General features: G+C 40.8%; 1 protein-coding gene across 2 annotated transcripts in view; it reads right to left on the bottom strand.

Moving 5' to 3' along the window:
• KDM7A (lysine demethylase 7A) overlaps nucleotides 1-22,725 on the bottom strand; it is a 60,253-nt gene extending 37,528 nt beyond the window's left edge. For both annotated transcript variants that reach the window (XM_072400221.1, XM_072400222.1), the window contains exons 1-2: nucleotides 22,567-22,725; nucleotides 6,901-6,986 (exon numbers count right to left, since the gene is read on the bottom strand). In XM_072400221.1, coding sequence (XP_072256322.1) covers nucleotides 6,901-6,986; nucleotides 22,567-22,667 — 187 coding nt within the window. In that variant the 5' untranslated portion in view covers nucleotides 22,668-22,725. The remainder of the gene's footprint in view (nucleotides 1-6,900; nucleotides 6,987-22,566) is intronic.
• Between the last annotated feature and the right edge of the window lie 995 nt (nucleotides 22,726-23,720).

Genomic DNA, 23,720 nt, shown 5'->3' with positions numbered 1-23,720 from the left:
TGAAAGGAAAAAAAAATAAATAAATAAAAAAAAGAGGGGTTATGTGATTCTTAGGGAAACTTCAGGAAAAGGTCCATTTAAGCTGTTTAGACAGGGCTTCTTGCACCAGAAAGTGCAGAAACTTAATCAATGCACATGTGCAGCATGGTGCGAGCAGCATGGTTGCTCAGTGGTTAGCAATCTGGCTTTTGGAGCGCTGGGTCGCTGGGTTGAAACTTTAACCAGAACACGATCTGCATGGAGTTTGCAGGATCTCCCCGTGTTTGTGTGGGTTTCTTCCAGGGCACTCTGGTTTTCTCCCACATTCCAAAAACATTATTAGCAGTTAGGTTAATTGGCTTCCCTCTAAAATTCTCCTTAGACTGTATTATTTACATATGACTATGGTAGCGACATTATACTGTGAGCCAGCTAGTGACATGACTATGGGCTTTGTACAGCCATGCGTAATATGCCAGAACTATATAAATACTGTATAATAATAATGTGTTCCATACAGGTCACATTTCTGCAACTCTCCATTTGGACTCACCAGGACAATGAGATGCAGGTCAAGAAGTACCAAAACAGTACAGACTTCATTTAAAAGCAACCCAATACAACTAACTTGACCTTGAATTCTGTTATGTTGATTCATCCCCAACCCATACCCCTATAGTATGCAAAGGAGAAGTCAAAAGTTAAAATAGACCTATACGTTTTATTAGTGTTTTCATTTACATTTTATCAGTGTTTTCAATGTCACATTTATCAAGGAACCTTGGAGGAAAAAAAAATATGGAGAAACAGACAATGTGTGAAGTGGATATGGGTTTCTTGGGTACAACTGAAAGATGTAAATCCTCAGCAATGAAGTAAGCCTGCTGCAGGACTCCAGTTCAAACTCATTGCAAAGTTTTTTTTTTTTTTTGTTTTTTTTTGGGGGTTCTGGGTTTTTTAGTTTGGGTTCCACTTTAAAAAAACACATCCAGACCTAATGTAACAGTGTACCAACATATTATAACAATAATTGGATACTCAGGGTTACCTTATAGGTTTTATAATCAGGTTGAATACCCATTCAGGCCCTGGCCTTGACCTTTATTTCCCCCCCATACGATTTATTATGTATTCTGCTATACATAGCACCTATTAAGTATAATATACAAAAAGCCAAGGTCAAAAAAAAAAAAAAAAAAACAAGCATTGAATTGCACACTCTATAGCACGCAACCTGGAGCTCTCCAGAGAATTATTGTGCAGAACATGGCCTAGTTCATAACAAACCACTCATTTCAAGGCTAGAGTCTGCGGGGACAATGTACAAGGTGAACTGCAAGGCGGAATGAGCACCGTTATCATGACTTTGTAGTAATGGCATGGGAAGTTTTATAAATGGTTTTTTTTCTCCACTCCCCCTTTCCAGCTGGAGTCAGGAGATTGTTTTAAGATCACATTCACCACAAGTATGTTTTCATAGAACTCTACTTTTCTTCTACTTTCATAGAAGATGATATAAAGGGCACAGCTGTTCCTATAAGTCAGGCCTAGCCCAGCTGTTCATTCTGTCCCAAGCTACAATTTAATACATTACCTGGTTGCCAGACATACATAAATTTACAGTCCTAAGAAATCAAAACAAAAAAAAATGTATTAAAGCTCAATGTGATTGAAAAAGTACCAAGTTTGTGTCCAATTGTACACTGCTTCCCCCACCTCTTCGATTGTAAGCTCTTCTGGGCAAGGACCTCTGCTTCTTCGATGTCACTGTCTATATCTGTCTCACTTGCAACCCCTATTTAATGTACAGCGCTGCATAATATGTTGGCGCTATATAAATACTGTTTACTGCAGCTTTTTTACTAATATTCAAATTTCCTCCATTGCTGAAAGGGAGGGGTTTTATTGCAAACATTGTGGAAATCTTTTCCAGATGAGTGGAGGACGTCTTAGCTGCTAAGGAAGTAGCCAACCTCATATTAAAATGTCCACAGTTTTGTAACAGGATGTTCAATGTTCGAGGCTGTGATTGTCACAAAGATGCGAAGGTGGAACGTAGGTGAGATCTGCAAACCTCCAGGTGCACAACTGCCACAGCCATTAAGATGGGCTACCATTCTTCTGTGTTTATTCACTCCTTTATTTTAAAACTGGTACACTGAACATACCAGGGTGGGGATAGAACTTGGAAGTGTGGCAGGAAAATGTTGCAAAGGGAAGCAAAAGCCAAGCAAAAAAATGCAACAGCTGACACACCTGTACCTGGATCATCACTTTGGACATGGAGATTTTTTCTTTTATAGAAGCTTAGTGTCCCCTCTGCAGTGCCAGTCCTCGGACTCAGCAATTCCAACGGTCAACTCCAGTGATGCCACAATAAACGCTCACTTTTTTATCCAAAAAGGTAAATGGAATGAAGTCAATTCCCCAATCAGAGGCTGTAACACCAGTGGTGGATTTTTCAGAACTATGAGACCTTGCCAGTAATATGGCTCAGAAGTTAACTGGTGCTATGTCTGTAATTCCCCAGTCATGTCTGAAATAACTGCAGGACACATCTGTCTGCTGCTGGAGGCAAATGATTTCTTACCAACTACAGGCATAGACAAGCCACCATAGCATGTTTCATACCATGAACTGACACGTCTAAAGTCAATCAGTACACCTTTTACTCCTCTGTGGTATAACGCACAATACAAGGAACAAGACATAAGATTTGTCATGTTAGGGGCATGGATGTCTAAAAAAAAAAAAAATGAGTAAGGGTAACACTTTGTGTATTTATAACCTATCACAATATTCCTCATAACAAGGCCTTTATCTGTTTTTTTTTTTTTTTTTTTTTTTACACATCTATTTCTTGAACTAAGCCAAAACGTTTTACTTTATTTTTTTTGTGAATAGAGTAGAGAATGGTTACACCCCATCAGTTTGTTTTTTTCCTTCGTTATCAGTGTCTGGAATTCCTCGTATTTTATTAGATTTAAATTCGAACGTTTTTTTTTTTTAATTAAAATGAACTGTAATCTATTTAAAACATCACCCAGCAAATGGGCATACTAGAAGATTTGCCATCAAATTCCTGTTCCAATGACAACTCAAAACTTCATAATATTCCCTTACTTTGTTCCAGGACATCCAGAGAAGGGTAATACCCCAACGGGACAAAAAAAAACATTTATAATGTATAAAGTTTATTTCTGCATTTGATAGACTTAATGTCTTTGGACAAAGTAACCTGTGTGCCCCAAAAACCTACAAATTTGGGCGAGTACAGAGCTTGCAGGTTTTACTGAGTCCTTGAAGTCAGAATTCCTAAACATTCTCCAGTGCTGTTTCCACCATATGTGAAGGACAGTGCAACAAAAATATTGTACAAGGACTGCAATATCCTATGAAAGAAACCAATTTTCACTTCCTTTGTGATATCCATATGTGGTTTCCTGGCCAGGATGTGAAGGATAAATATAGCCCAACAAGAAAAAAAAATGTATGCAAGAAGCATTTCTCAGGAGTAATTTGATTTCCTGTGTATCCACATAAGCAGATCAGGCCTCAAAATCAGCAGACACAAACTAAAAAAAAGTCATAAAAATAATAAAGTTATACTTGTTATGTATTTGATTGCTTTAAAGCAATATACAAGTACCTGGGTCTAAAATGTTATTCTCCTTGGAGAGGGAGAAACAGCTTTGTATTATAATCCAATAAGGATCTGCTGGCATGCACATGTGCCAAATAAGAGCAGATGTGATAAATTAGTGTATCACCAAGGTTTTTCTACCCCCCTCATATGTGTATAACAGGTTTACTGATAAGAACCACCCGATCTGCTGATACTAACCAATGTTATAATCCTTTGCAGCTCCACTGAAGTCTTTAGTACATACTTGGTCCTTCCAGGTTAAGCTGGGTCTACACAGACATTTTTAAAAACACATGTAAACGTTCCTATTGCATTTATATGCGTTTTTAAACACCTTTATTAAACCCCTATGCCACGTTTTCCAGCGTTTTTACATTTTAAGTGCTTAAAAATGTGGGGAAATGTCCCATTGAAGTCTATGGAAGCGTTTAGCCACATTTACCCAGCGTTTTAATTTTTTAAACGTTGCAAGCAACGTTTAAGATACAGCTCATTAACATGCCTCAAGGAAACGTGGTGGTGTAGATTAGCCGATTGGAATGCATGGGGATTTCAAACATGGGCTTTAAATGCCTCAGGTTAAACACTGGGGAAAATGTCCGTGTAGACTAAGCCTAAAGGAACTTGTAGCCCCCTCCCAGGAGGTAATGGTTGAAATTGAATAGCCAATACTAGCTTCAAACATTTTCACATGAGGAGGAGGGAAAGGAGGAAGTTATCACTGTGTAAGCTCAGGGTTTTTTTTTTTAACAAACAACCCCCAAGTTTTGCCTTGAATTTGCAAAGTGCCAGAGTTTCTTAAATGTCATTGTTCAATGTATTTTCATAAGTTTTAAAAACTTCGGGCTCAATTACCAGCAAACACTTAACTAATTTATATACACACTATTTTAGGCGTTTTGTAAAACTTTAGCATCTGAAAAAAAATTACAATCTAAAAAGTAAAACAGATAGCATCCCAAACTGTTCCAAAAAACCTGGTGCTGCAAGGCAAGCACAAAGAGCTTTGCCACCGAGATGTCCTATTGATATATCTATAACAAATTACATTTTAAAAAAAAGACAAACGCCGTTCTCTCATGGATATAATTACTAAAAGCAATACCGCTGAGAGGCGCGGGACTCGCATCCAGCCACATCACTGGACTGTCATTAGCGGAGCCACATGGTGCAGGATCAATGATGCAGTTATCTCTCCATTACCACGGATCTTCGTTCAAGAGCAGAGTGCTTCCCCCCACAATCAATTTTACTTACAAAGAAGGGGAAAAAAAATGGAAATGAGGCCGTCTGACTCTCCAAAGGATACACGCATTAGCTGAGTGCGCCTATTAAGATCTTATGTTACGCAAATACGTCACTGAAGCACCAGAAAGGAGAGTTTAGGGACAGTTCCCTGGAAAATGCAAGAAAGCAGCAAATAGGAGAAGTGACTTGTGGGTAAATGGCATTGCTCAGAGGGCAATACAGAACAATTACTGTACAGCACTGTAACGAGCAGGGATGGGTGGCAATTACCAGATATGATTCCTGCACATGTTTACAAACTACATACATAATTTATCATTTATTGAAAAGGTTAATTTATTATCTGGGTCACAATATTTTATATCTAAAATTTTAAAATAAAACCCATGTATTTCTCCTTTTAAGACCACCTTTGCATTGAAAAGTCAACTATATAGCCCACCTAGTAATGCCCATTCCTTCAGACCCGCTCATCAAGAGATTTTAATTATATTTGCATTTTAAAAAACACAACGCAAGCCTATTGCTTACAATATATAGTACAATAGCAAATCATAAAATCAGTGTCTACATCTACATAACTTCCTGTAAAGTGGTCAAATGTTACCCCATACATGGAAGACCCAGCCAATACCCAGGGATGCAAAAAGTGAGTAATTCTTGTTACACAAGAGGACCTGTCTCTTTGCCCCAAACAGGCAAAGTGAAATTCTCTAACATGCAAATGCTTCATGTCAGCGACACCGATATTAACGAAGCATCTGGTTTAGTATGGCAGCAAGCAGATTTTATTAAAGTCAGTAATGACTGCATAAAAATTTCTCAGAACACCTTTCCTTTAAAACACCAGAAAGCGAAGCATTCACTTGCACGTCTCTTATGTAAATATGGCATTTACCCAGAAGGCCTCTCTGCTTTTACAGGCCGATTTACATACACAGAGTCTTCTGTGCATGTATCCCATTCTCCCCCTTATTCCCCATGTATCCCCTCCTCTTTCCCAGGGGATATTTTATCAGCTCGCCCCAGTTTGGAAATCCATTTTCCACGGACGGCAGCTTACAGCACGGCACTGGAACCCCTACTGAGCATGTGCGCTGGGGATTGAAATACCAGAGCGGTTTGTAATCGTAAACCCTACATTGTCCTTACATGCCTTCATCTGCCACAAGGCAAACGCCAGATAAACTCTCGGGTCGGGTCAACGCAATTACCATAAACACAGGAAAAAAAATAAAAATACGCACAAGAAACCAACGAGCATACCTAACCCCAGACTGCGTACAAAATGCATGACACAGACAAAGCTATTTTTCTTTAGATGGAGAAAGAATAAGGATAGAATTACAAACAGCCACAACCACCCAAAAAAACAAACAAATAAGCAGATTAGCACGCTTTATTCAACTTATTAATGCAGCACAGGGCCTACCAGAAAGCACTGGAGGTCAGAAAGGAAAGATTACAATTATAGGTCGCCAACAGCACTAAACAGTTGTCATGTAACAATTTGATTGTATTTACGCAACCTTTTTGTAACTTTTCAATGACCAAAAGTGTGTGGACACCCCATGAAATGACAGAGTTGCGGTGTTTCACACACTTGTAACCTTGTTTTGAGGACCCTTTTGTGACCATTCCATAAACACATGGTTGTAGGAGTATGGTGTGGAGGAACTTAACTGGACCAACGAGAGAGATTAAGAATTTGAGACCGCCACCTTGCCGCCAAGTATTTTACATGGGATCAAATAGAAAAACCGTGAGATGGACAACATATTACCAAGCCAAATGCGCAATAATCGATTGCTTTGGAAACAGTCATTTTAAACTTTGCTAACTACACAATCACATTGATACAAATGTACCAGTGTCAAAAAAAGGTACATAGAATTACTTGAAGGATACAGTTCTAGTTATTGGACAAGAACATCAGGAGAAAAATTGCACAGCGTATGCCCAAGGAAAAAAAACACAAAATCTACTTACACAGTGAGGATCTATTTACACAGTAAGGATCTACTTACACAGTGAGGGTCCATGAAGAACTTCACAGTTCGGACAGTGATAGAAATCGATATCAGCTGCCTGGTGCTCTTCAACTTTTACACAGCTGTAAGAAAGAGGAAAAATGGGAAAAATTAGTGACCACGATATATACAACAAAAGGAAATGTGAGATGTGAAAAACTTGCAATTTGACCTTACTTGAACTTCATTGGGACTAAAAAACAATACAAGTTACATGCATCTGCAGACAAGGAAAAAAAAAAATGTATGAATTTTTTTAATAAAACTTTTTCACAAAAGAGGATAAAGGTGGTGACTGGAAGCTTTATGCTTGAAAGATAAATTTGAGATGGTATCAAGTTTTCGCACAGGAAAGCTGGAGTGTTGAGAGGAAGGTGCAGCACAAGGGACTAATGAGTTCAATGTGCTTACAAGGAACATGGCAAGAAAAAGCAGCGTGGTGCATGAGGTAATCACTGTTCTGCACCTTTAACTGTGACGACATGAGTTGGGTCTATGACAACCTAGGCTCAGAGAAAATGGGTTAAGTGATGCTGGCTGTCAGAGTGAGGACTAGTGATGGAAAGAAACAGCTCCAGACAGCTCCAGATTGAAGATGAATATCACTAAAAGTTGTCTTTTTTCATTTATTAAACAATTTCTTTAAAACTGCTTGACCAAGTTTTGCTTTTATTGTATGGTACTCAGTCTAGGTACAAAAACAGAACAGTTTCTTGCATGACAATAAACATGGAGGATATTTTTGCTCCCACAAGAGCATCAGGAAAGGAGACATAGCCAGGGGAAAGCTGATGCTTTGCTGAACACCTGCCTGTATAGGCGCGGAATGGCTGGGACAGCTCCATTTTGTCTTTGATCTTAATTACAGGAAGCAGTCTTCACAATGTAATTAGGGCAATTCCCATTAAAGAAAAGAAAAAGCCATGCAGACAGTACACTGTATCACGGAAGCCTTTCAAGCACTACAGACTGAGGGAGGAGGACAATGAGATCGGCATTGTGTTCTACTGTCGGGGAACTGGAGCACAATTACAGCGCTTGCTGCTAACAGCATGGGAGATTTTATTCCACTCATTCATACAAAAACTGGGATATTAAACAGAAAATGCCCAGCTTCTCACATCTGGCTTGATTGCTCGAGGAGCTTACAATCCAAAAGCCTGGCCAATATCTCACATGCCTAATGCTGAATTACAGGCACAAAGACATTCATTCAAAAATACTCAATAGCCACAAAGGATATAAATCCATTGTGTGAACACCTAATTCCTTTACAAGCACAATTACTACTCCGTAAAGGTAGCAATATTAATCACCGAGGTGTAACCATGGCTTAGCCAATACAGGATGCCTGCAGAAGACCACAGCGGAGAAGAAATAATACCAGTCACCTGCACAAGGAGAGAGAGCATGGACTGGTGTTACAGGAAGCTCCTGCACAGAGGCAATGTGCAGAAGTTGGTAAATTCTAGGTTTCTGCCTGAAACTGAAAGAAATCTGCAAACATCACCAAAATATAAATATTAATACATAAACAAGGCAGGGTGGCATTTAATTTGGCACTATGCTGACCCAGAGCTATAGGAATGACTAGTAAGAATTTACAAATTAAGAGCATCTATCTCTCAATCAATGGATGTCATAACACTCATACAGGAGAGGACACTCATTCCTGTCTTCACCAAGTGGAACAATCATATCATAGGTCTCCGGATGGTTCTGACCATTGCTGACCAAGTGGGCACCAGAGCAGATTAGAATAGTCATCAGATCTTCATCCTTGATATATAAAGTTGGTAGTGACATACCCTGTTCTTTTCAATTAGGTGTCCTTAAGAGCGTTAAGGCATTTTGGCCTTGTGGGTGGTTGGAAGGTTTTGCATTTCTGACCTAAATCTTAAACTAATAAAGTGCTTAATAAACCTGCACATCTCCAGGTTTTCTCTAGATCATCAGTACCTTTTCTTTTTTTGATTTTGAAAGAAAATGTCTGCTGCTTCCAGATATAAAGTATAATTTGCAATTGCCTCTACTCAGTCACATGGCTTGGAACAGACCCTCAGCTTTGTTAAAATGTCAACTAGAATGACTTCTAAACACTTGCATACAAAAAGGGCAAGTGTGCACTACCAGGCAGAGGGGCATCAACAAACTACAACAGCAAAACCAATAGTATTTTTACTAATAAATTGCAAACAGATGCATTTTGTAAACCGTGACAAAAGTAAATATAAAATAAGACAAGAATGAGTTACACTGGGAAAGAAAAGACATATAAGTAACGGGAAACTGAATTCTATTGCAAGTCATTTTCTTGAGAAAAAAAGTTATATAGTACTTTCAACCAGGTTCAGCAATTCCGCCTCTATAACAGTCACCACCAAGGTAACAGGTAAACAGCCTTCACCATGGAAACAGAAGATGTTGGGGTCACGAGACAGGTTACGCTTTACTACAGGAGATGCGAAAACGGGTTTTCATCTAATATCAGGCAGAACCATAATGCAATGCTCTGCATTATCCATAAATCAAGTGCAGTGTGAATGGATCATTGTGAAAACTAACACCATTCTAAAAGCGATGATAAATATAGAAATGAGGATATATCTGCTTACAAACAAGACATAGGGCCTGGGAGGCTGGCTTCTTTTTGCAATGGCTATGCATTATTGGCATAGCCAGAAATCATTACTAACTGTAAGTGTGAGGCTGCGCTCAGTAGAGGAAATTAAATGTCATTATATAAAGGAAGTTATACATTAAAAGACTTTAAATTTTAACTCTGCACTCAAGAATTGCTTAAATGCAAAACATGGCTACCTCCCTAAAATATTCTAATCTGGCAATTGGAGAACACCCTACTAGAATACAAAGATCAACAAACACATCCTTTCCCTTTCTGTAATAAAAACAGTCAGTCGATGCAAAATGAGAAACTGAAGGGTATGGAATGTCCCCTATTTTACTGGGCAGTATTGGTAATCTTTGTGCAGAGTTCCCAGTATGCACACATTACAAGAACATTCTATCATCCCTGCTGGATATATGGATAACTGGAAGGGTGGTACTAGAGCATACAAAAAGGTGAACAGGGACACTCAAAACTCCATGATGAGCAAGAATAAATATGCCAGGAAGAGTTCAGCACTGGGGCATCCAAGACATGTTAAAGCCTGAAGACAATGGCCCTCCAAAAGTAAACCTCATTTTAGAACATTGAGCTACAGACAGATTTATTGATGTGACTAAAAGGCAATACAATTTTTTGACAAAAAAAACAAATTACTTACCAGAATTACTCATATGGGCTAAGGAGCTGCCGAACCTGGGGTGCCAATATGTACCAGAATAGAAAACTTTACTTTTCTTGGGCTAAGTACACACATTCAATAATTGTAGTTGGAAGGATCTTTCACGATCCTTTCCAACAACAAATGACTGCATGATGCATAAACGGGCTCTGTACATACAGCACCGTTCTGCTCTATGGAGTGGGGATCGACCGAGTGGCACCACACTGCGCTCTCTCCTCTTCACTTGCATTAGGATCGTTCCCCATCCGTCGTCTTTGGATCCACCAGGCTGGTTGTTCTGATGATGGACGATGAGCACTGTACACACACAAGGTTCTCGTCTGATATCAGCCCTGAGCGGATATTGGATGAGAACCATTGCACGTGTCTATAGCCTTACTTTGCAGCTTAAGTTTTAGCACATACAGTAAATATGGCCTGACACAGACCAAGACTGTGGGGTACTGATAAAGATCTATCAAAGTCCCTCCAGAGGTACAGAGGACAGCGATATCTTTTGAACAGTAAAAAGGCTTTGATGCTTATCTTCTTCAAAGCTTCCCTGGATATGCACACCATTAAAAGCCATCCAGTATGGCAAAACCAAACAAAAGATAAAACATCAAAATCTTAAAAATGCCATTTAAATGCTACAAAGTGAAAAGTACATAATAAAACCAAAGAGCCAAAAGAAAGCTAGCCATGCATGGCACATTCCCGAATACATTGTACAGAGGGGTTCAATCATTTCTAATGCTCAAAGCTGCTAAAGTATGGAAATTAGTATACGTGTAAGGTTTATTAAAGTAATTTCGCCTTTTTATATGTAAGCAATCTCAAATTATGTTTTCATAAAATATTAGATGTTATGATGGTTAGTGAAAAATCCCATATAAGGTTTTTTCCAGATGGAATAAGAAATATATGGTTGTGTAGAGACGTGGCACAGTTTTAGCAACTAAAAAAATGTATATTCCACCTGAAGCTAACAAAATCCAGCTGGCATTGGCCCTCGGTGCCGTCAGGGATGTAGGCCCCACAAACTTTCCTGTTTAACTGTGCAAGGATGACAGGGGAACTAACTGTTGTTTCCTCTAAATAGCAATTAAAAAGCAGGAATGGGTCTTCTACCCATCAGTCTGCCAATGGAATCTGTTACTCATCCCCTAGCTTAAATGTATTAGCAACTCTTTGAAAATGTCACATTGTAACAAGCTACATACAACTATACATAGACACATGAAACCTCAGGGACAATACTTCGGGAATATAGTGTACTCACGCCTATGTTATTGAGTGTGGCCTTTGGAGATGACAGAAAGCTAAATATGGCATTACCAGTTCTGGGATCAGACATCTCCGCTTAGTCAAGTAGGAAAAGACAGCTATGGCCAAACCATATTGGCATGTGCTGCTCTGAATATAGGGGGAAGAAATGGAAGCAGCAACTCATGCTAGATTTTTTGAGGGGGTGGACCTGCCGAGCACAAAAATGGCACCCCATGTAACTTATGTTTTTAGGTTACACACATTATCACATATTCTGACCAATCAAGAAATAAAACCACTTCTTGTAGCTTTGATCCCTGTCAATCAAATGCCAAAGCCTCAGCAAAAAAAACATGATATTTGTATTCTGTAAATTTAGCAGTGGAACCAAATCTGAATGTCAAGCAAATGGCAAGCAGACAGGCGGTTCACAGTGCAAGAAATTGAGAGAATGCGTACACATGCAGCGTAGTGTACAATGCTGGCATACCTGGGGCCAGGAATAAATGCTCATGCACATGTGCTAAAGTTACGTCACACCGGCATGGCTAATCAAAATGGCCAAAGATTCTGAACCAGGAAAAGAACCGGGTTAGGATGTTAGGGGTGGTGAAGGAGTGGCGAGCTTATAAAATGAAAGGTGAACTAAATACTACACCGTGCACAGCATGCCTGCTCATACTAAATTACAGACCTTCCCTTACACAATTGGGATACATAACGGCAGCTTTGGAAGAAGGCAGCAGGCACTGACCTGTGCTAATAATTCATGAGCTCCCCATCTGGCACAGTATCAGATAAATATACGGCGGAGAATACAGTACTGAGCGCCTGCACCGCTTATTGTGACCGGGAAGAGAGTGCGGCTTTTCTCCCCTTTCAGTAACATAAGGTGGGGGGATGGTAGCGCTGAGATAAACTGCTTTTTAAGTAAGTCCTTTAATGTTCCTTCCAGTCACCCCTCGGTGCTAGCAATCCAGTTGTTTTATATGGAGAGCCCATAGTGGGTGGCCTGGAGGTACAACTGAAAAAAGTCTTTAGTGAGACTCCAAATTCACACTACAAGAGAACAAATGGTGTAAAGAAAAAAACAGTTAAAAAAGAGCAAAAACTAATAAAGCTATCCTGAGGCTTCCCCTGCCTGGTAGATTAGCAGACAGATCAGTGTGGGTCACATATATTGGCCTGAACACTGAGGGTAGTCAAATGACTTCAATGGAGAACAAAAGAGGCTTTTTTTATTTTAAGAGAACCTGTCCATTAATATGAAAAGTGACAGTAAGTGTGTAAACGCCTGCAATGAACATTCCCTTCTGTTAAATAGAACATTGAAAGTGTTTTGTTAGAAAATGTTTGATGCGCACAAAGAATAATCTGGTAATCCTGCAAGTGCAGAAAGCACCATAAATTATCAGTTACATTGTTCCTAGTTAAAGCTACAGAACCTCTCCATCCTCTATATTATAGATAAGAAGAGAAAGGGTGTTCTATAGTTCTGTCCTAGGGTGACAACTCCTGATACAGTACAATAAATCAATGTTGTCACACTAAGGCAGGAAAATAAAATCACTAATGCAGACATCCCATCCCAATGTATTATATTTTTGGATGAAAACACGCTGTAAGGAAACACAGAACATGTGCCTCCAAGATAGCAAAGATTGAAATCAGGCACTAGTCCCAGTTTTTTTCTTTCTTTGGCATAGTGACTACTGTGCTCCTGGGACTTGCCCATGTTTAGGTACTGGAAGGTATTTTATATCCAGCAAGGTATATTTTCCATGTAACAGCCCTTTGAATCATGCGGCCTGCACGCCCTGGGCTCTTGTAGCGCTCTAATAGGCCACATTCACGCAGCACAGAAGATTAGGTTACAAGCGGTTCACACCACCTGTTTGGCAGCGCGGAGCAGGGGTTAAGAGCTGTAACAAGCCAGCGAGGAAAGATCTGTTCATTACTGCCAAGGAAAATTACACATTAAGCAAGGTACTTAAGAAAGTTCTATGGGGGGGTGGTGGCCTTATCTGCTCCCGCTGTGGTAAGGGGTGTTGGGACTTGTGGCTTTTTATTACTGAAAGTTAACCAGTCCGTGTTGTACAGAATTTGTACAATTATTTTACAAACTTGAAATCATATATGAACAGGGCAGCATGGAGGTTCTGTGGAAAGCATTCAAGCCTTGCAGCACAGAGTCTCCGTCAGGACATTACCTGCATGGAGTTTGTATTACTACATCCCAAAAACATACTGGCCAGTTATTTGGTGCTACCCCTAAGTTGGTCTTAGATATTGGTGACAGGACTGGCACAGTGCTGGGTAGTATGTCGGTGCGATATAAACACATGATAATTACAAAAAGACCAAGAAAACAAGTACACATATCAAACTGTCCTACCCAGTGGCAACCATAGTCAATAGTAGGCCCCTGTGCAGGACCGACTTGACACCCCACTAACACCATGACGTTTGGTAAAATTTTGTGTCCATATTCTAGAAAGGTGCAAAGGTGTTCTAAGTGTACCAGGGCCAAGATCACATGACCTGTTGGCAATGGCAGACCCACATGTATGATAAATGTGATCATGAGCTGCACCCTGCTGCGCTCTCTCCCCTTCACTGGCATAACAGTCGCTTGACGGATTGACGAACAACCTCGGAGGAGTGCTGTACATGTCAGATTCTGGTATAAAACTAGCCCTGAAGTGATAAATCGGATGAAAATCATCGGACGTGTGAATGTAGCCTTAGATAAGACTCTCGTATTTGTAGTGCAAAAAAAAAAAAACACAAACAAAATGTTTAGATAAAAAGGTTGTCTACCCTTTTATGTAAAGTAAAAATTTTGAGTTTAGGTATGCTTTAGGTGACCCATCAAAACGCAAAGGGTATATGTGAACCCACTAAAAACATTGGGCTTTGATGCGCTGTAACTTAGGTGTGAACAACGGCTAAAGTGTGCGGAAAGTCACTTTTTTTTTTGAGACCCCATCTGTTTTGTGTTTGTATATGTTTCCCTTTTTTTCCTGTTTGTGTCCCTTCAGAAAAATTTAGATGACACATGGCTCAAAAGCAAATTTAGATAAGTGTGGTGTTATTACAAGCAATAACACAAAAGTCAGTGTGCTTTGGTTGCAGGAAGAGCTCCTACCAAGCAGAGGTGTGAAGTTTTTACCCCCAGCACAGCAGTCCTCCTTTAGTCTAAGGCTATTAATAGCGGATTTAGGGCCTATCCGTCAAGCAAACAAACCCCTGTCACCATCCGTCTTCCCAGCTTTTTGTCTGAAGGACGGCTCAGTATTCAATCTGAAAAATTAATTATCCCATCAGCTAGCTGCGAGGTAGCACGCACACAATGCCTGGAAGAACAGACATTCGGGAAGCATTTGTGCACCTGGGAGTTCGCCAAAAGGAAAAAAAATAAATAAATACCTTGACCAGGGCTTGGTAGCCAGCTTGAGACAGAAAACGGTTACCAATCAGAGGCAAAACTCTACCGACGATCTGAAAAGTATACATCACTGACAGGTAATAGTTGACCACAAGGGACCACAACATGGAGAGAAGTCTAATTGCTTCCCAGAGCTGAAGGCAAGCAGGCAGTTCATGCCATATAATCAGGTGGAAAATGGCTGGATTAGAATTAAGGATCAGGCAATGGGTACGGACAAAAGCATTAAAACTGAAGAGGCTTGTCTTGTTTCATACTTGTCTTGTTTCATAACGGGGACGCAGGCTTGGTTTACGCTACTGTCTAAAATTTTGCTGTGTATGGTTTTACCTTTACCAATAATCTTGTTCCCTAATTCTTTGATCTCAAGAAGTTTTCCTTATTAGATATACCAGGGCTATAGCAACTCTGTGGCCCAGACGTTATCTGATTCGATAATCAATGTTAATATACGTACACTCATGCTTTGCCGTCCCTCGCTTAGATAATTCTGTTTATATCTTGTATTTTATGTTGACCTTTTTGTACATGTACCTGTAAAATTCAATAAAAAATATTGAAAGATAAAACTGAAGAGGATAAGCTAGAAATTTTGGCTCTTCCCACTTTGTTCACCATTTTTAACAGCGCCATGTTTGCAGCACATTTATATTAGGGGAAGAAAATGGCAAAGACAACCTCTGATGGGCACAAAGGCATCTAAACTGGCCACCGAATGCTAGACATACACTATGGGGTCTATTTATAAAGCAGTGACTCTTGACAATCACTGGTGGAGAATGTCCCAGGTCCATGTACAGCGTTCTCCCCAGCCTCTTTTAGCCAGGCGCACAACCCAGAACTTTTCACCGTTTTTGGGTGGTTACTGAAGAGTTGTGTCACAATACAGGGGATGTCACCCGCCTACAATTTCTTCCCACCCGGCTTGAAAAAAAATTCTGAGTATAACATTGCATGTGTTTCAACAGCAGTAATTAATTCCCTGGTGGAATATCAAATAATGCCATTAAAACACAGGGACCTGGAAGATTCTCCACCAGTGAATGTCAGATTCACTGCTTTATAAATATACTCCCAAGAATTTCTCTCAATGCTATTTACAATCCACATAACAATTGACAACGCAGAGCAATCCTCTACCACTACAAATTTTCAATGTGCAAGCTTCTTATTCAACAATGGAACTGTTTTTCAATCAATTGCACCAGGTCAAATCCAAAAAAAAAAAAAAAAAAAAGCAGCAAACCCAATGGATGTTGGATTTGAAGTAAGCGGACAAAATTTCCTGTTCCAATTTCCACAATTAGATTCTGATTGATCATGATAATGGTTTTGATCACAATGATAGTTAACCAATAGAAAAAAAAAATAAAAAAAACAAAACTAACGAAAATTCTATTAAAATTAGAACAGCGAAGCACTTTTGTTCTTTTAATTTTGGTGTAATTAATGTAAAGCATCATAGAGTATGGCTAGCTGAACACAAGACAAGCATAATCCAAAAGAAGGAACAAAAAAAACTCACTGTTTATGGCATCTCTTTGTCTCAAGCAGTCATAAACATGGGAATTAGGAAGTGTTCCACTTAAAACTGTATATCTGTCAGGTTTATATTGCTGTCTGGTCTAGTGGGGAAGATTCATCATTGTCACCAAGACAAAAAGTGATGGGAAGCAAGGGGAAACCTTTCATTTCTAATAACTAAGAGACCTTCTCCTTACTTTACAGAGATCTCCTCTCATATCCTGTAGTGTACCAAGGATAGGATAAGTTTTAAGCTTTAAAATATTATTAATAAACAGGATTTATATAGTGCCAACATATTACTCAGCGCTGTACAGTAAATAGGGGTTGCAAATTACATATACAGATGACAGGAGGAGAGGATCCTGCCCAGAGGAGCTTACATAGTCCCATGCACCTCCAAAGGAAACTGTGGGGGCAGCAAAAGCAATGTGGAAGGGTGAAAAAAGTCCATGGTTTAAAGGTCCATGCGGTCCTCAGAACATCCTCGATTATTTTACTTTTCTATATTGGTATAAAGCAAAAGTAAGGAGCTAGAGGTATGCTTTAAAACACACCCTCCCCATGTTTTACACTTTTGATACAGTAAAGGAGAGTTAAACATTTCTACAAGTCTGTGATCCCACTGTGCAGGATTCATGTCCCTGTGACACCAGTACACAGGGAAACTCTGTTATAGGCGACAAGCTTATAAAAATAGCAGAAAACCTCATACTTTTCTGCTCTATCTCCAGTTTTGGCTGGCATTAGCCTTAAAGCATCTGAAAGCAAACAGGTCCAGTCTAGCTGGTACTTTAAAACGGAAATTCAAGAATGTAAATTTTATTAATATGTATTCCTCAATAGCTACTAATGATATAAATCCACTTTGTATGCAGCAAATGCCTTGGCAAACCATTATTACCTTGTACAAGTTGTAGTCAAATTAATATTGTGCTGTACATAGCCTGTGCAAGAGCTGGAGGTTGGACCAATAAGTTGATGCCCTATTTTTTTTTTATTATTAGTGGAAGTAATATAACCTTTTATTTGCGGTTTATGTCCTTGTTGAGATGTGTCCATACTATTTCTTTACTCCTTAATAAAGAAAGCCTGAAAAAAACAGGAACATAAGCAGCAAAAAGTGTGGAATTAGTATTTTGGTGAAAAGTTTGTGAAGCTTTATCCTCAACAAGTCTTTTGGCTAGCTTGATCCTTGGGCTTGTCCAACACACAAAGATCTTACAGGGCCATTCAGAAGGAATTATCCTCATCTAGATATTTGCCTAAATGTCAAAGCTACACAATTCAATGGGTCTCATCCATCTTCTAAAGGTTACCAGAGCTCTAAAAGGAAGACTTTTATTATTGGGGATGGAGCAGTAAGACAAAAAGGTCAAACAAGGAGCTTAAAGCACATACATGAAGACGACTGTTACACAAAGATAATATTAATTTCATATCATACAATCACCAGCTATTTTATTAATCACTCCAGGCTGACTGGAGCTGCTGTATTTTAGTAACATAGTACTGTAGTAGTCTATGTCAAGCTCAGTTATCTCATATAAAAAGTTAGTGGATTTTTGAAGGACCAGACTTCAAGGCCTGCTATACTCCTGTGTACTAGATTTGCAGTCGAAGTTCCATGTCATTCAGTATTCGAGCTAAGCATGCGGAGAAGAGGGATTTCAATTCAGGGGCATTCCCTGGTGGTGGGCATAGCCATTAGGGCCGGACTCAGAGTCCGGCCTAGTGTGCTCCACCCACCCCTGAAATGGCCTATTGGCCATGAAAGTTTGCCGGCCACTGAATTAAAGTGTCAGGAGCTTTTGAAACTATCCTTTCCTGAAATATGGATACACAACAAGACTTTTTTTCTTTCCTTGTCAGGGTCATTAAGGTTTAGGGTTCTCGTAGAGCTCAGCTAACAGAAAGGATCTCATGTAAATGGATGTGCCTTGAGCCAGTAGACCCAAACCAATGGTTCGCACCCATGCAAGCATCAAGGTGTCCTTGCTACCTTTTGCAGGCTCTTAATGTGACCTTTTCAACACAAAAAAAATCACTGGCAAAGTAGTGAAAAACTTTTGTTTGCCATACACTGGTCAAATAGATTGAAAATTAGATTCCATAGAAACATTAAATCCAATGCTAATGTGTTAGAAAACAGAATTCTCAATGATGTATCGCTTGTCCATTTATCGGGAATCTCCTTATTTGTCTGAAGTCAATCTCCTGAAGAGGTCTGGGCACTGCTGATATTTGACACTTCCTGGTGTGTCAGATGGTATGTGCCGTGCTTGGCCAAATTTTGTATCACTAATGTGTTCTCTAGTGACTCCGCAACCAGAACATCCAGATCAATGCAGGGTGGTGCACTGTATGACAAGCATATTTACTCCTCGTGTGTGTTGTAGTCCTTAACCAAATAGCAATACATTTATGAATGTTACCACAACACCTGCACGTCAAGACTTCCCAGTAAACACAGAAAAAACAAAAGTGACAAAGGTTTCCAACCTTCCATATGCAAAGTAATCCTAAAGAGAACTTTGTAGTTGGCCTTTTACAAGTAGATTTAAGGCTCCAACCATCCCCATCTTTAACTGGTTGTGTTGCTCAACAAAACACCCTCAGTCCAGGCTCACAGCGACGTGTGTTGCCGCAAGCACTTTGGGGCAAATGAGCCTTTGCACTCATTAGGTTTAAAGCCATTTTGCACCTCACTAATCAACAGTAATTAGGTAAATGCTTTCAGTTTTCAGAACAAATGATCAGTAATAACAGGACTTTAAAACAGCAGATGGCAAATTATGAAATCAGAAAAAAAGTCTGAATCCCAGCAGGTGGAACATTATGTAGAAGTCCAATTTTTACCAGAAGCAATTTTGCAAGAATGCTAAATATTTACACAGCAATTGATTCCAAGTGTCTTTTACATAGACAATCAATGCGTACACACACACACAGCAAACGCTGCGCATGAGGGGTGCTGATTAGCAGACTAAAACGGCTATTTGAATGCATGGCAATGCAACGCTGGCTAAGGAGAGAGAGGCGATTCACAAGAGTTGGCACAGCATCAAATAAACATTTAGCATGCTTGTTTTAAACCACAATATCCCCACACTGCCTACAATCTGATGTTCCCCCCAATGGTGGATTAAAGCCCAACTCCTACAATCAAGATCGCTTGTTGAAATTTAGCCATTTATTGTGGGCCTGCAACAGAGCTCCCTCGATCTGCAAGGCTACTTCAAAGGAACGGAGCATGGGAAAACCTGCTGGACTGGCAAAACCAGCTAAAAGCAACTGTTTGCTCCGAATCGTGTTGACACATGGCTTATTATACTATTCTCAACCCTGTGACCCAGGAACTAAACAGTCCTTCAAGAGAGGACACCTACTGATGCCTTGTGGGTACAAAAACGTCAGAAGAGTCACACTACAGTACCACTTTCACCTATACCAAGAGATAATTGTAACCTGCCAATATTGTTCTTCCTCTAAAGATTACAGATAGTTTCCTGACTCCAAACAAAACTCTTTCCAAGTCCTCCTGATCAGAAACTTGGAAAGTGCTAAGGCCATGAGATGAACCCGACAGCCACGCAACCAGAATTTTCAGGCAGCAAGATCAGCGGCAGTAGCTTCCATTTTTCTCACACCTTTAAACTCCACAAAGTGTCAGGAGTGTTCTGTGTCTCCATGGGGGAAACTCTATTTGTCTTGATCGCCATCAGGAAAAAAATTATGAGAAATCAAAATCTGTCACTGGAAGTAAAAAGATGAGAGGGCCACCTGTACTGCACAAAACTAAGGGAAATCTTTCTCTCAATTTAAAAAGATATCCTTTTCTACTTGTGTCGAAGGAACAGGAAGTGAAGAGAAATCTCCCCACATTGCACAGCAAACATGCAAATATATTTACCAGTTCTAAACCTTTGACTGAAGATATAGCACAGAAAACCCCCAAAACTTAAAACACAGATGTACAAATAAAGATTTGACATCAAAACAAGTCAGATAAACGTTTTAAACGTGTATTTTTATATTAGCATATACAGCTAAACAACCTATGCAAAACAATGAAAACAAAAGTGCTTTTTAAATTCAAAACACTGAATAAGAGTTGTCATGTCTGACTGACGTTGCGGCGTGGGACCGCGGGGGGCAGCAGAGAGCGAGCAGCGTGCTGTTGAATGGGAGGATTTAAATGTCCTGAAAGCCATGCTGTCAATCATCAGCTCCCCTTACAATCACAACCTCCTCCTCCCCCGGCGTCTGAGCAAATAACCCGGCCTGATGCCTGAAAACAAAGCTGCCAACCAGGAGAGCAAAACAACCGACACAACACACAAAAAAAGCAAACAAACCCCGGCGAATGCAGCCAGGAAGCTAAGCATGCAGAGAGCAAACAGCATGGGGATACTAGGAGAGCCTGCACAAGGGCAGCGAGCTGATCGCCAACTACTTCCTTTGTTTAAATGTCCACAACACGCCGTCCCCGCACCACACACACACACACACACACGGGGCTTCTAGCAGCCACAAGTGCTGCACTCCAAGCCATTTCATGGCAATAGAAATAAAACAGATTTATTGGGTCAGTATTGTGGAGAGTTACAGAACAGGCCGGTGTCAGTGCAAACAAAAGACATGTGATCGCATGGAATGCTCTTTATGATCCATTGTCGTGGGGGCAGCGACAAGATCGGCCGACAAATGTCACCAATGAAGAGGCCGAGCCGTGACAGATCCAGCAAAGGTCATCCAGCACACGCTGAGCAGAACTCACACTGCACACAGCACCGACCAAGCCCATTACAGCATGTTTTCCCTTTTTTTGTTAAAAGTTTTGGAGTTCGGTCTTATCAGCATGGCCCAATTTGGGGGCACATTAACCCCCTGCTAAATTGTTAGTCTGCGATGACTACCTGGGGGGGGGGCTCAGAAACTTAGGAGATAATTGGGACTACTTTTTGGGGGGCAATCAAAGCTGGTCTAATTCACTGGGTATGTGAAGTTGTTTTGGGGGTTCAATTATTTTGAGGGGATGCTATTGCCCTTTTTCTCGCTTTTTTGACAAGTTGGCTTGTAAAATGTTTGGGAGATGTGACCTCAAAAGTTTGGGGTGCATCAAGCTGGGGAGGTGTCTCGGAGACCATTGCATGGCCACACTTTGACCCCCAGTAAATAGTTTGGTGTGCCCCCTAGCTGGGGGTCAGTGGGCATAGCCACACTTTGTGGTGTAAGAAAGTTACCACTCAAAGACAGGGCAATAGTTTGTGGGGAGTTTGGTCAACTTTTGGGGGGCTTGACCTTACACAAGAACACTTTTTGGTTTTGGCTTATTGGGTCAACATTTCTGGGGGATATGACTGAGCTGTTGTGCTCTTGTCAACTTTTTGGGGGGCAGCTCCACATGGCCAGACTTTTAGGGTGAATGGGCATCATGTAAACACATGTGGGCACCCTTGAATGACTGAGGATAGGGGGAGCACTTCTGGGGGGTCAGGTACAACACCAGTAGTTGGAATTGAAGGGGGGCAAGCTGTGACCTCCACATGACTACTCTTTTGGGGTGGATTGGTATCATGCAAGTCATCACATTGAGAACCCCTATAATGGTAATGAATAAGAAAAGGGACAGCACTTCTGGGGTCATCTAGAGGTTTTGGGGATCAGGTACACCACCAGCATGGCAATAGATCTGAAGGGGGCAAGCTGTAACCCATCATGTCACTTTTAAAGAACATGAGTGGCACTCCAACACTTCCCAGGGGCCCCTCATCCCAACAAGTAATGAACACGGTGTAAATGTCAATCCCTTCCTCATGTCATCTGAACGCCAATTGTCAGCCATTACAGAACTACTCTGGGGTGACATCTGTGCCCCCCAACATTCAGGAGCCCCCCAATGAGTTACAAAGAAACAACAAGCAGCCAGATTGAGAGAACAATAACCCCAGGAGTGCAGCAAGTCAGGGAGGACAGTCCCTTGAAGAGTGTCTGGGGCCCTGACTTCACTCCATTGCCCCCAGACCACCTTATTGTTATGATCCTCCCTGTCCCAGCCGTCTCCAAGGAGCTCAGATGTCCCCTTTACCCCTCCAGGGCCCGTCAACCTTTCCAACCCTCTCTCACCTGCTGTGGAACCAGTCCTTGCAGATGTCGCACTCGATCATGAACCGGCTCACATCGTACGGCTGCCGGCAGACACAGTAGACAGGAGCCGCTCCGGCCATCTTTAAAATCCACTCTTCAGCCCAGACATCACACACACAGCACGGAGCGGGGGAGGGCGTCACTGCGCATGCGCCGGATCCCCGCACACTCCCCGCCCACCCTGCCTTTCCTTGCATTTACACTCACACTCTGCCTTAGCTCCTGCCTCCCGATTGGACGCGGAAACGTCCCGTGGGCGTGGTCAGCCTGCGATTCTGTTAGCGAGAGCCGAGAGGGGCGATTGCTTCAGAGTTCTCCTCCCGAGGGGGAGCCGAAGAGTTACGGAAATAGCCGAGCCCCTTGACATGTTCACTTAAAGGGCACACAGCAGTAATTATGAATGAACATGTTTTGAAACTAATCAGATCTCCGTGCAGACAGTATATGGAGGGAAGAAAGAGGAAGTGCAACCTGTCATCAGTCACTGCTCACCAATCACAGCATGGCTGTACACATGTGTCTGAAAGAGGACCTGTCTAGGAGCAATACATTAAAGTATTATATGACATTAAAAGCCTCCTAAATAAATTCCTTATTATAGAAAAATATATACTTTTTTAATATAATATATTAAATAATATATACAAAATAAACAGTTTAAAGTAAATATAGTTCTGCTAGTAGAAAAGTCAGACACACACCAGCTAAAAGTAAAAATCAGATTGGCTCTGTAAGATGATTGGTCGGAGGGGATTATGGAGTTTTCATTTGGTCTGGGATTGTCCTGTGGGTAGCACTCTGGCTGGGATCTCAGGCTTAAATCCCAGCCAAGACACCATCTGCATGGAGTTTGTAAGTTCTCCCCATGTTTGCATGAGTGTCCAGCAAGCACTTTAGTTTTTCCACATGCCAAAAACATGCGGTAGGTGAAATGGCTCATCCCCCCCCCCCCCAAAAAAAAAAAGGATCCCTAAAAACATGTGACTATGGTAGGGACATTAGATCATGATCACCTCCTAAGGACAGTTAGTGACATTACCATGTACAACACTCCATCATATGTCAGCACTATATAAATACACACAATATTATAATACGTTCATAGCATGTCTCTGGTGCTGTTGCAATGGTGT

The sequence above is a fragment of the Pyxicephalus adspersus genome, chromosome 2, assembly GCF_032062135.1.
Source record: "Pyxicephalus adspersus chromosome 2, UCB_Pads_2.0, whole genome shotgun sequence".
NCBI classification, from domain to species: domain Eukaryota; kingdom Metazoa; phylum Chordata; class Amphibia; order Anura; family Pyxicephalidae; genus Pyxicephalus; species Pyxicephalus adspersus.
Note: the sequence above shows the minus strand (reverse complement) of the source record. Positions and strands in the feature narration are given on the sequence as shown.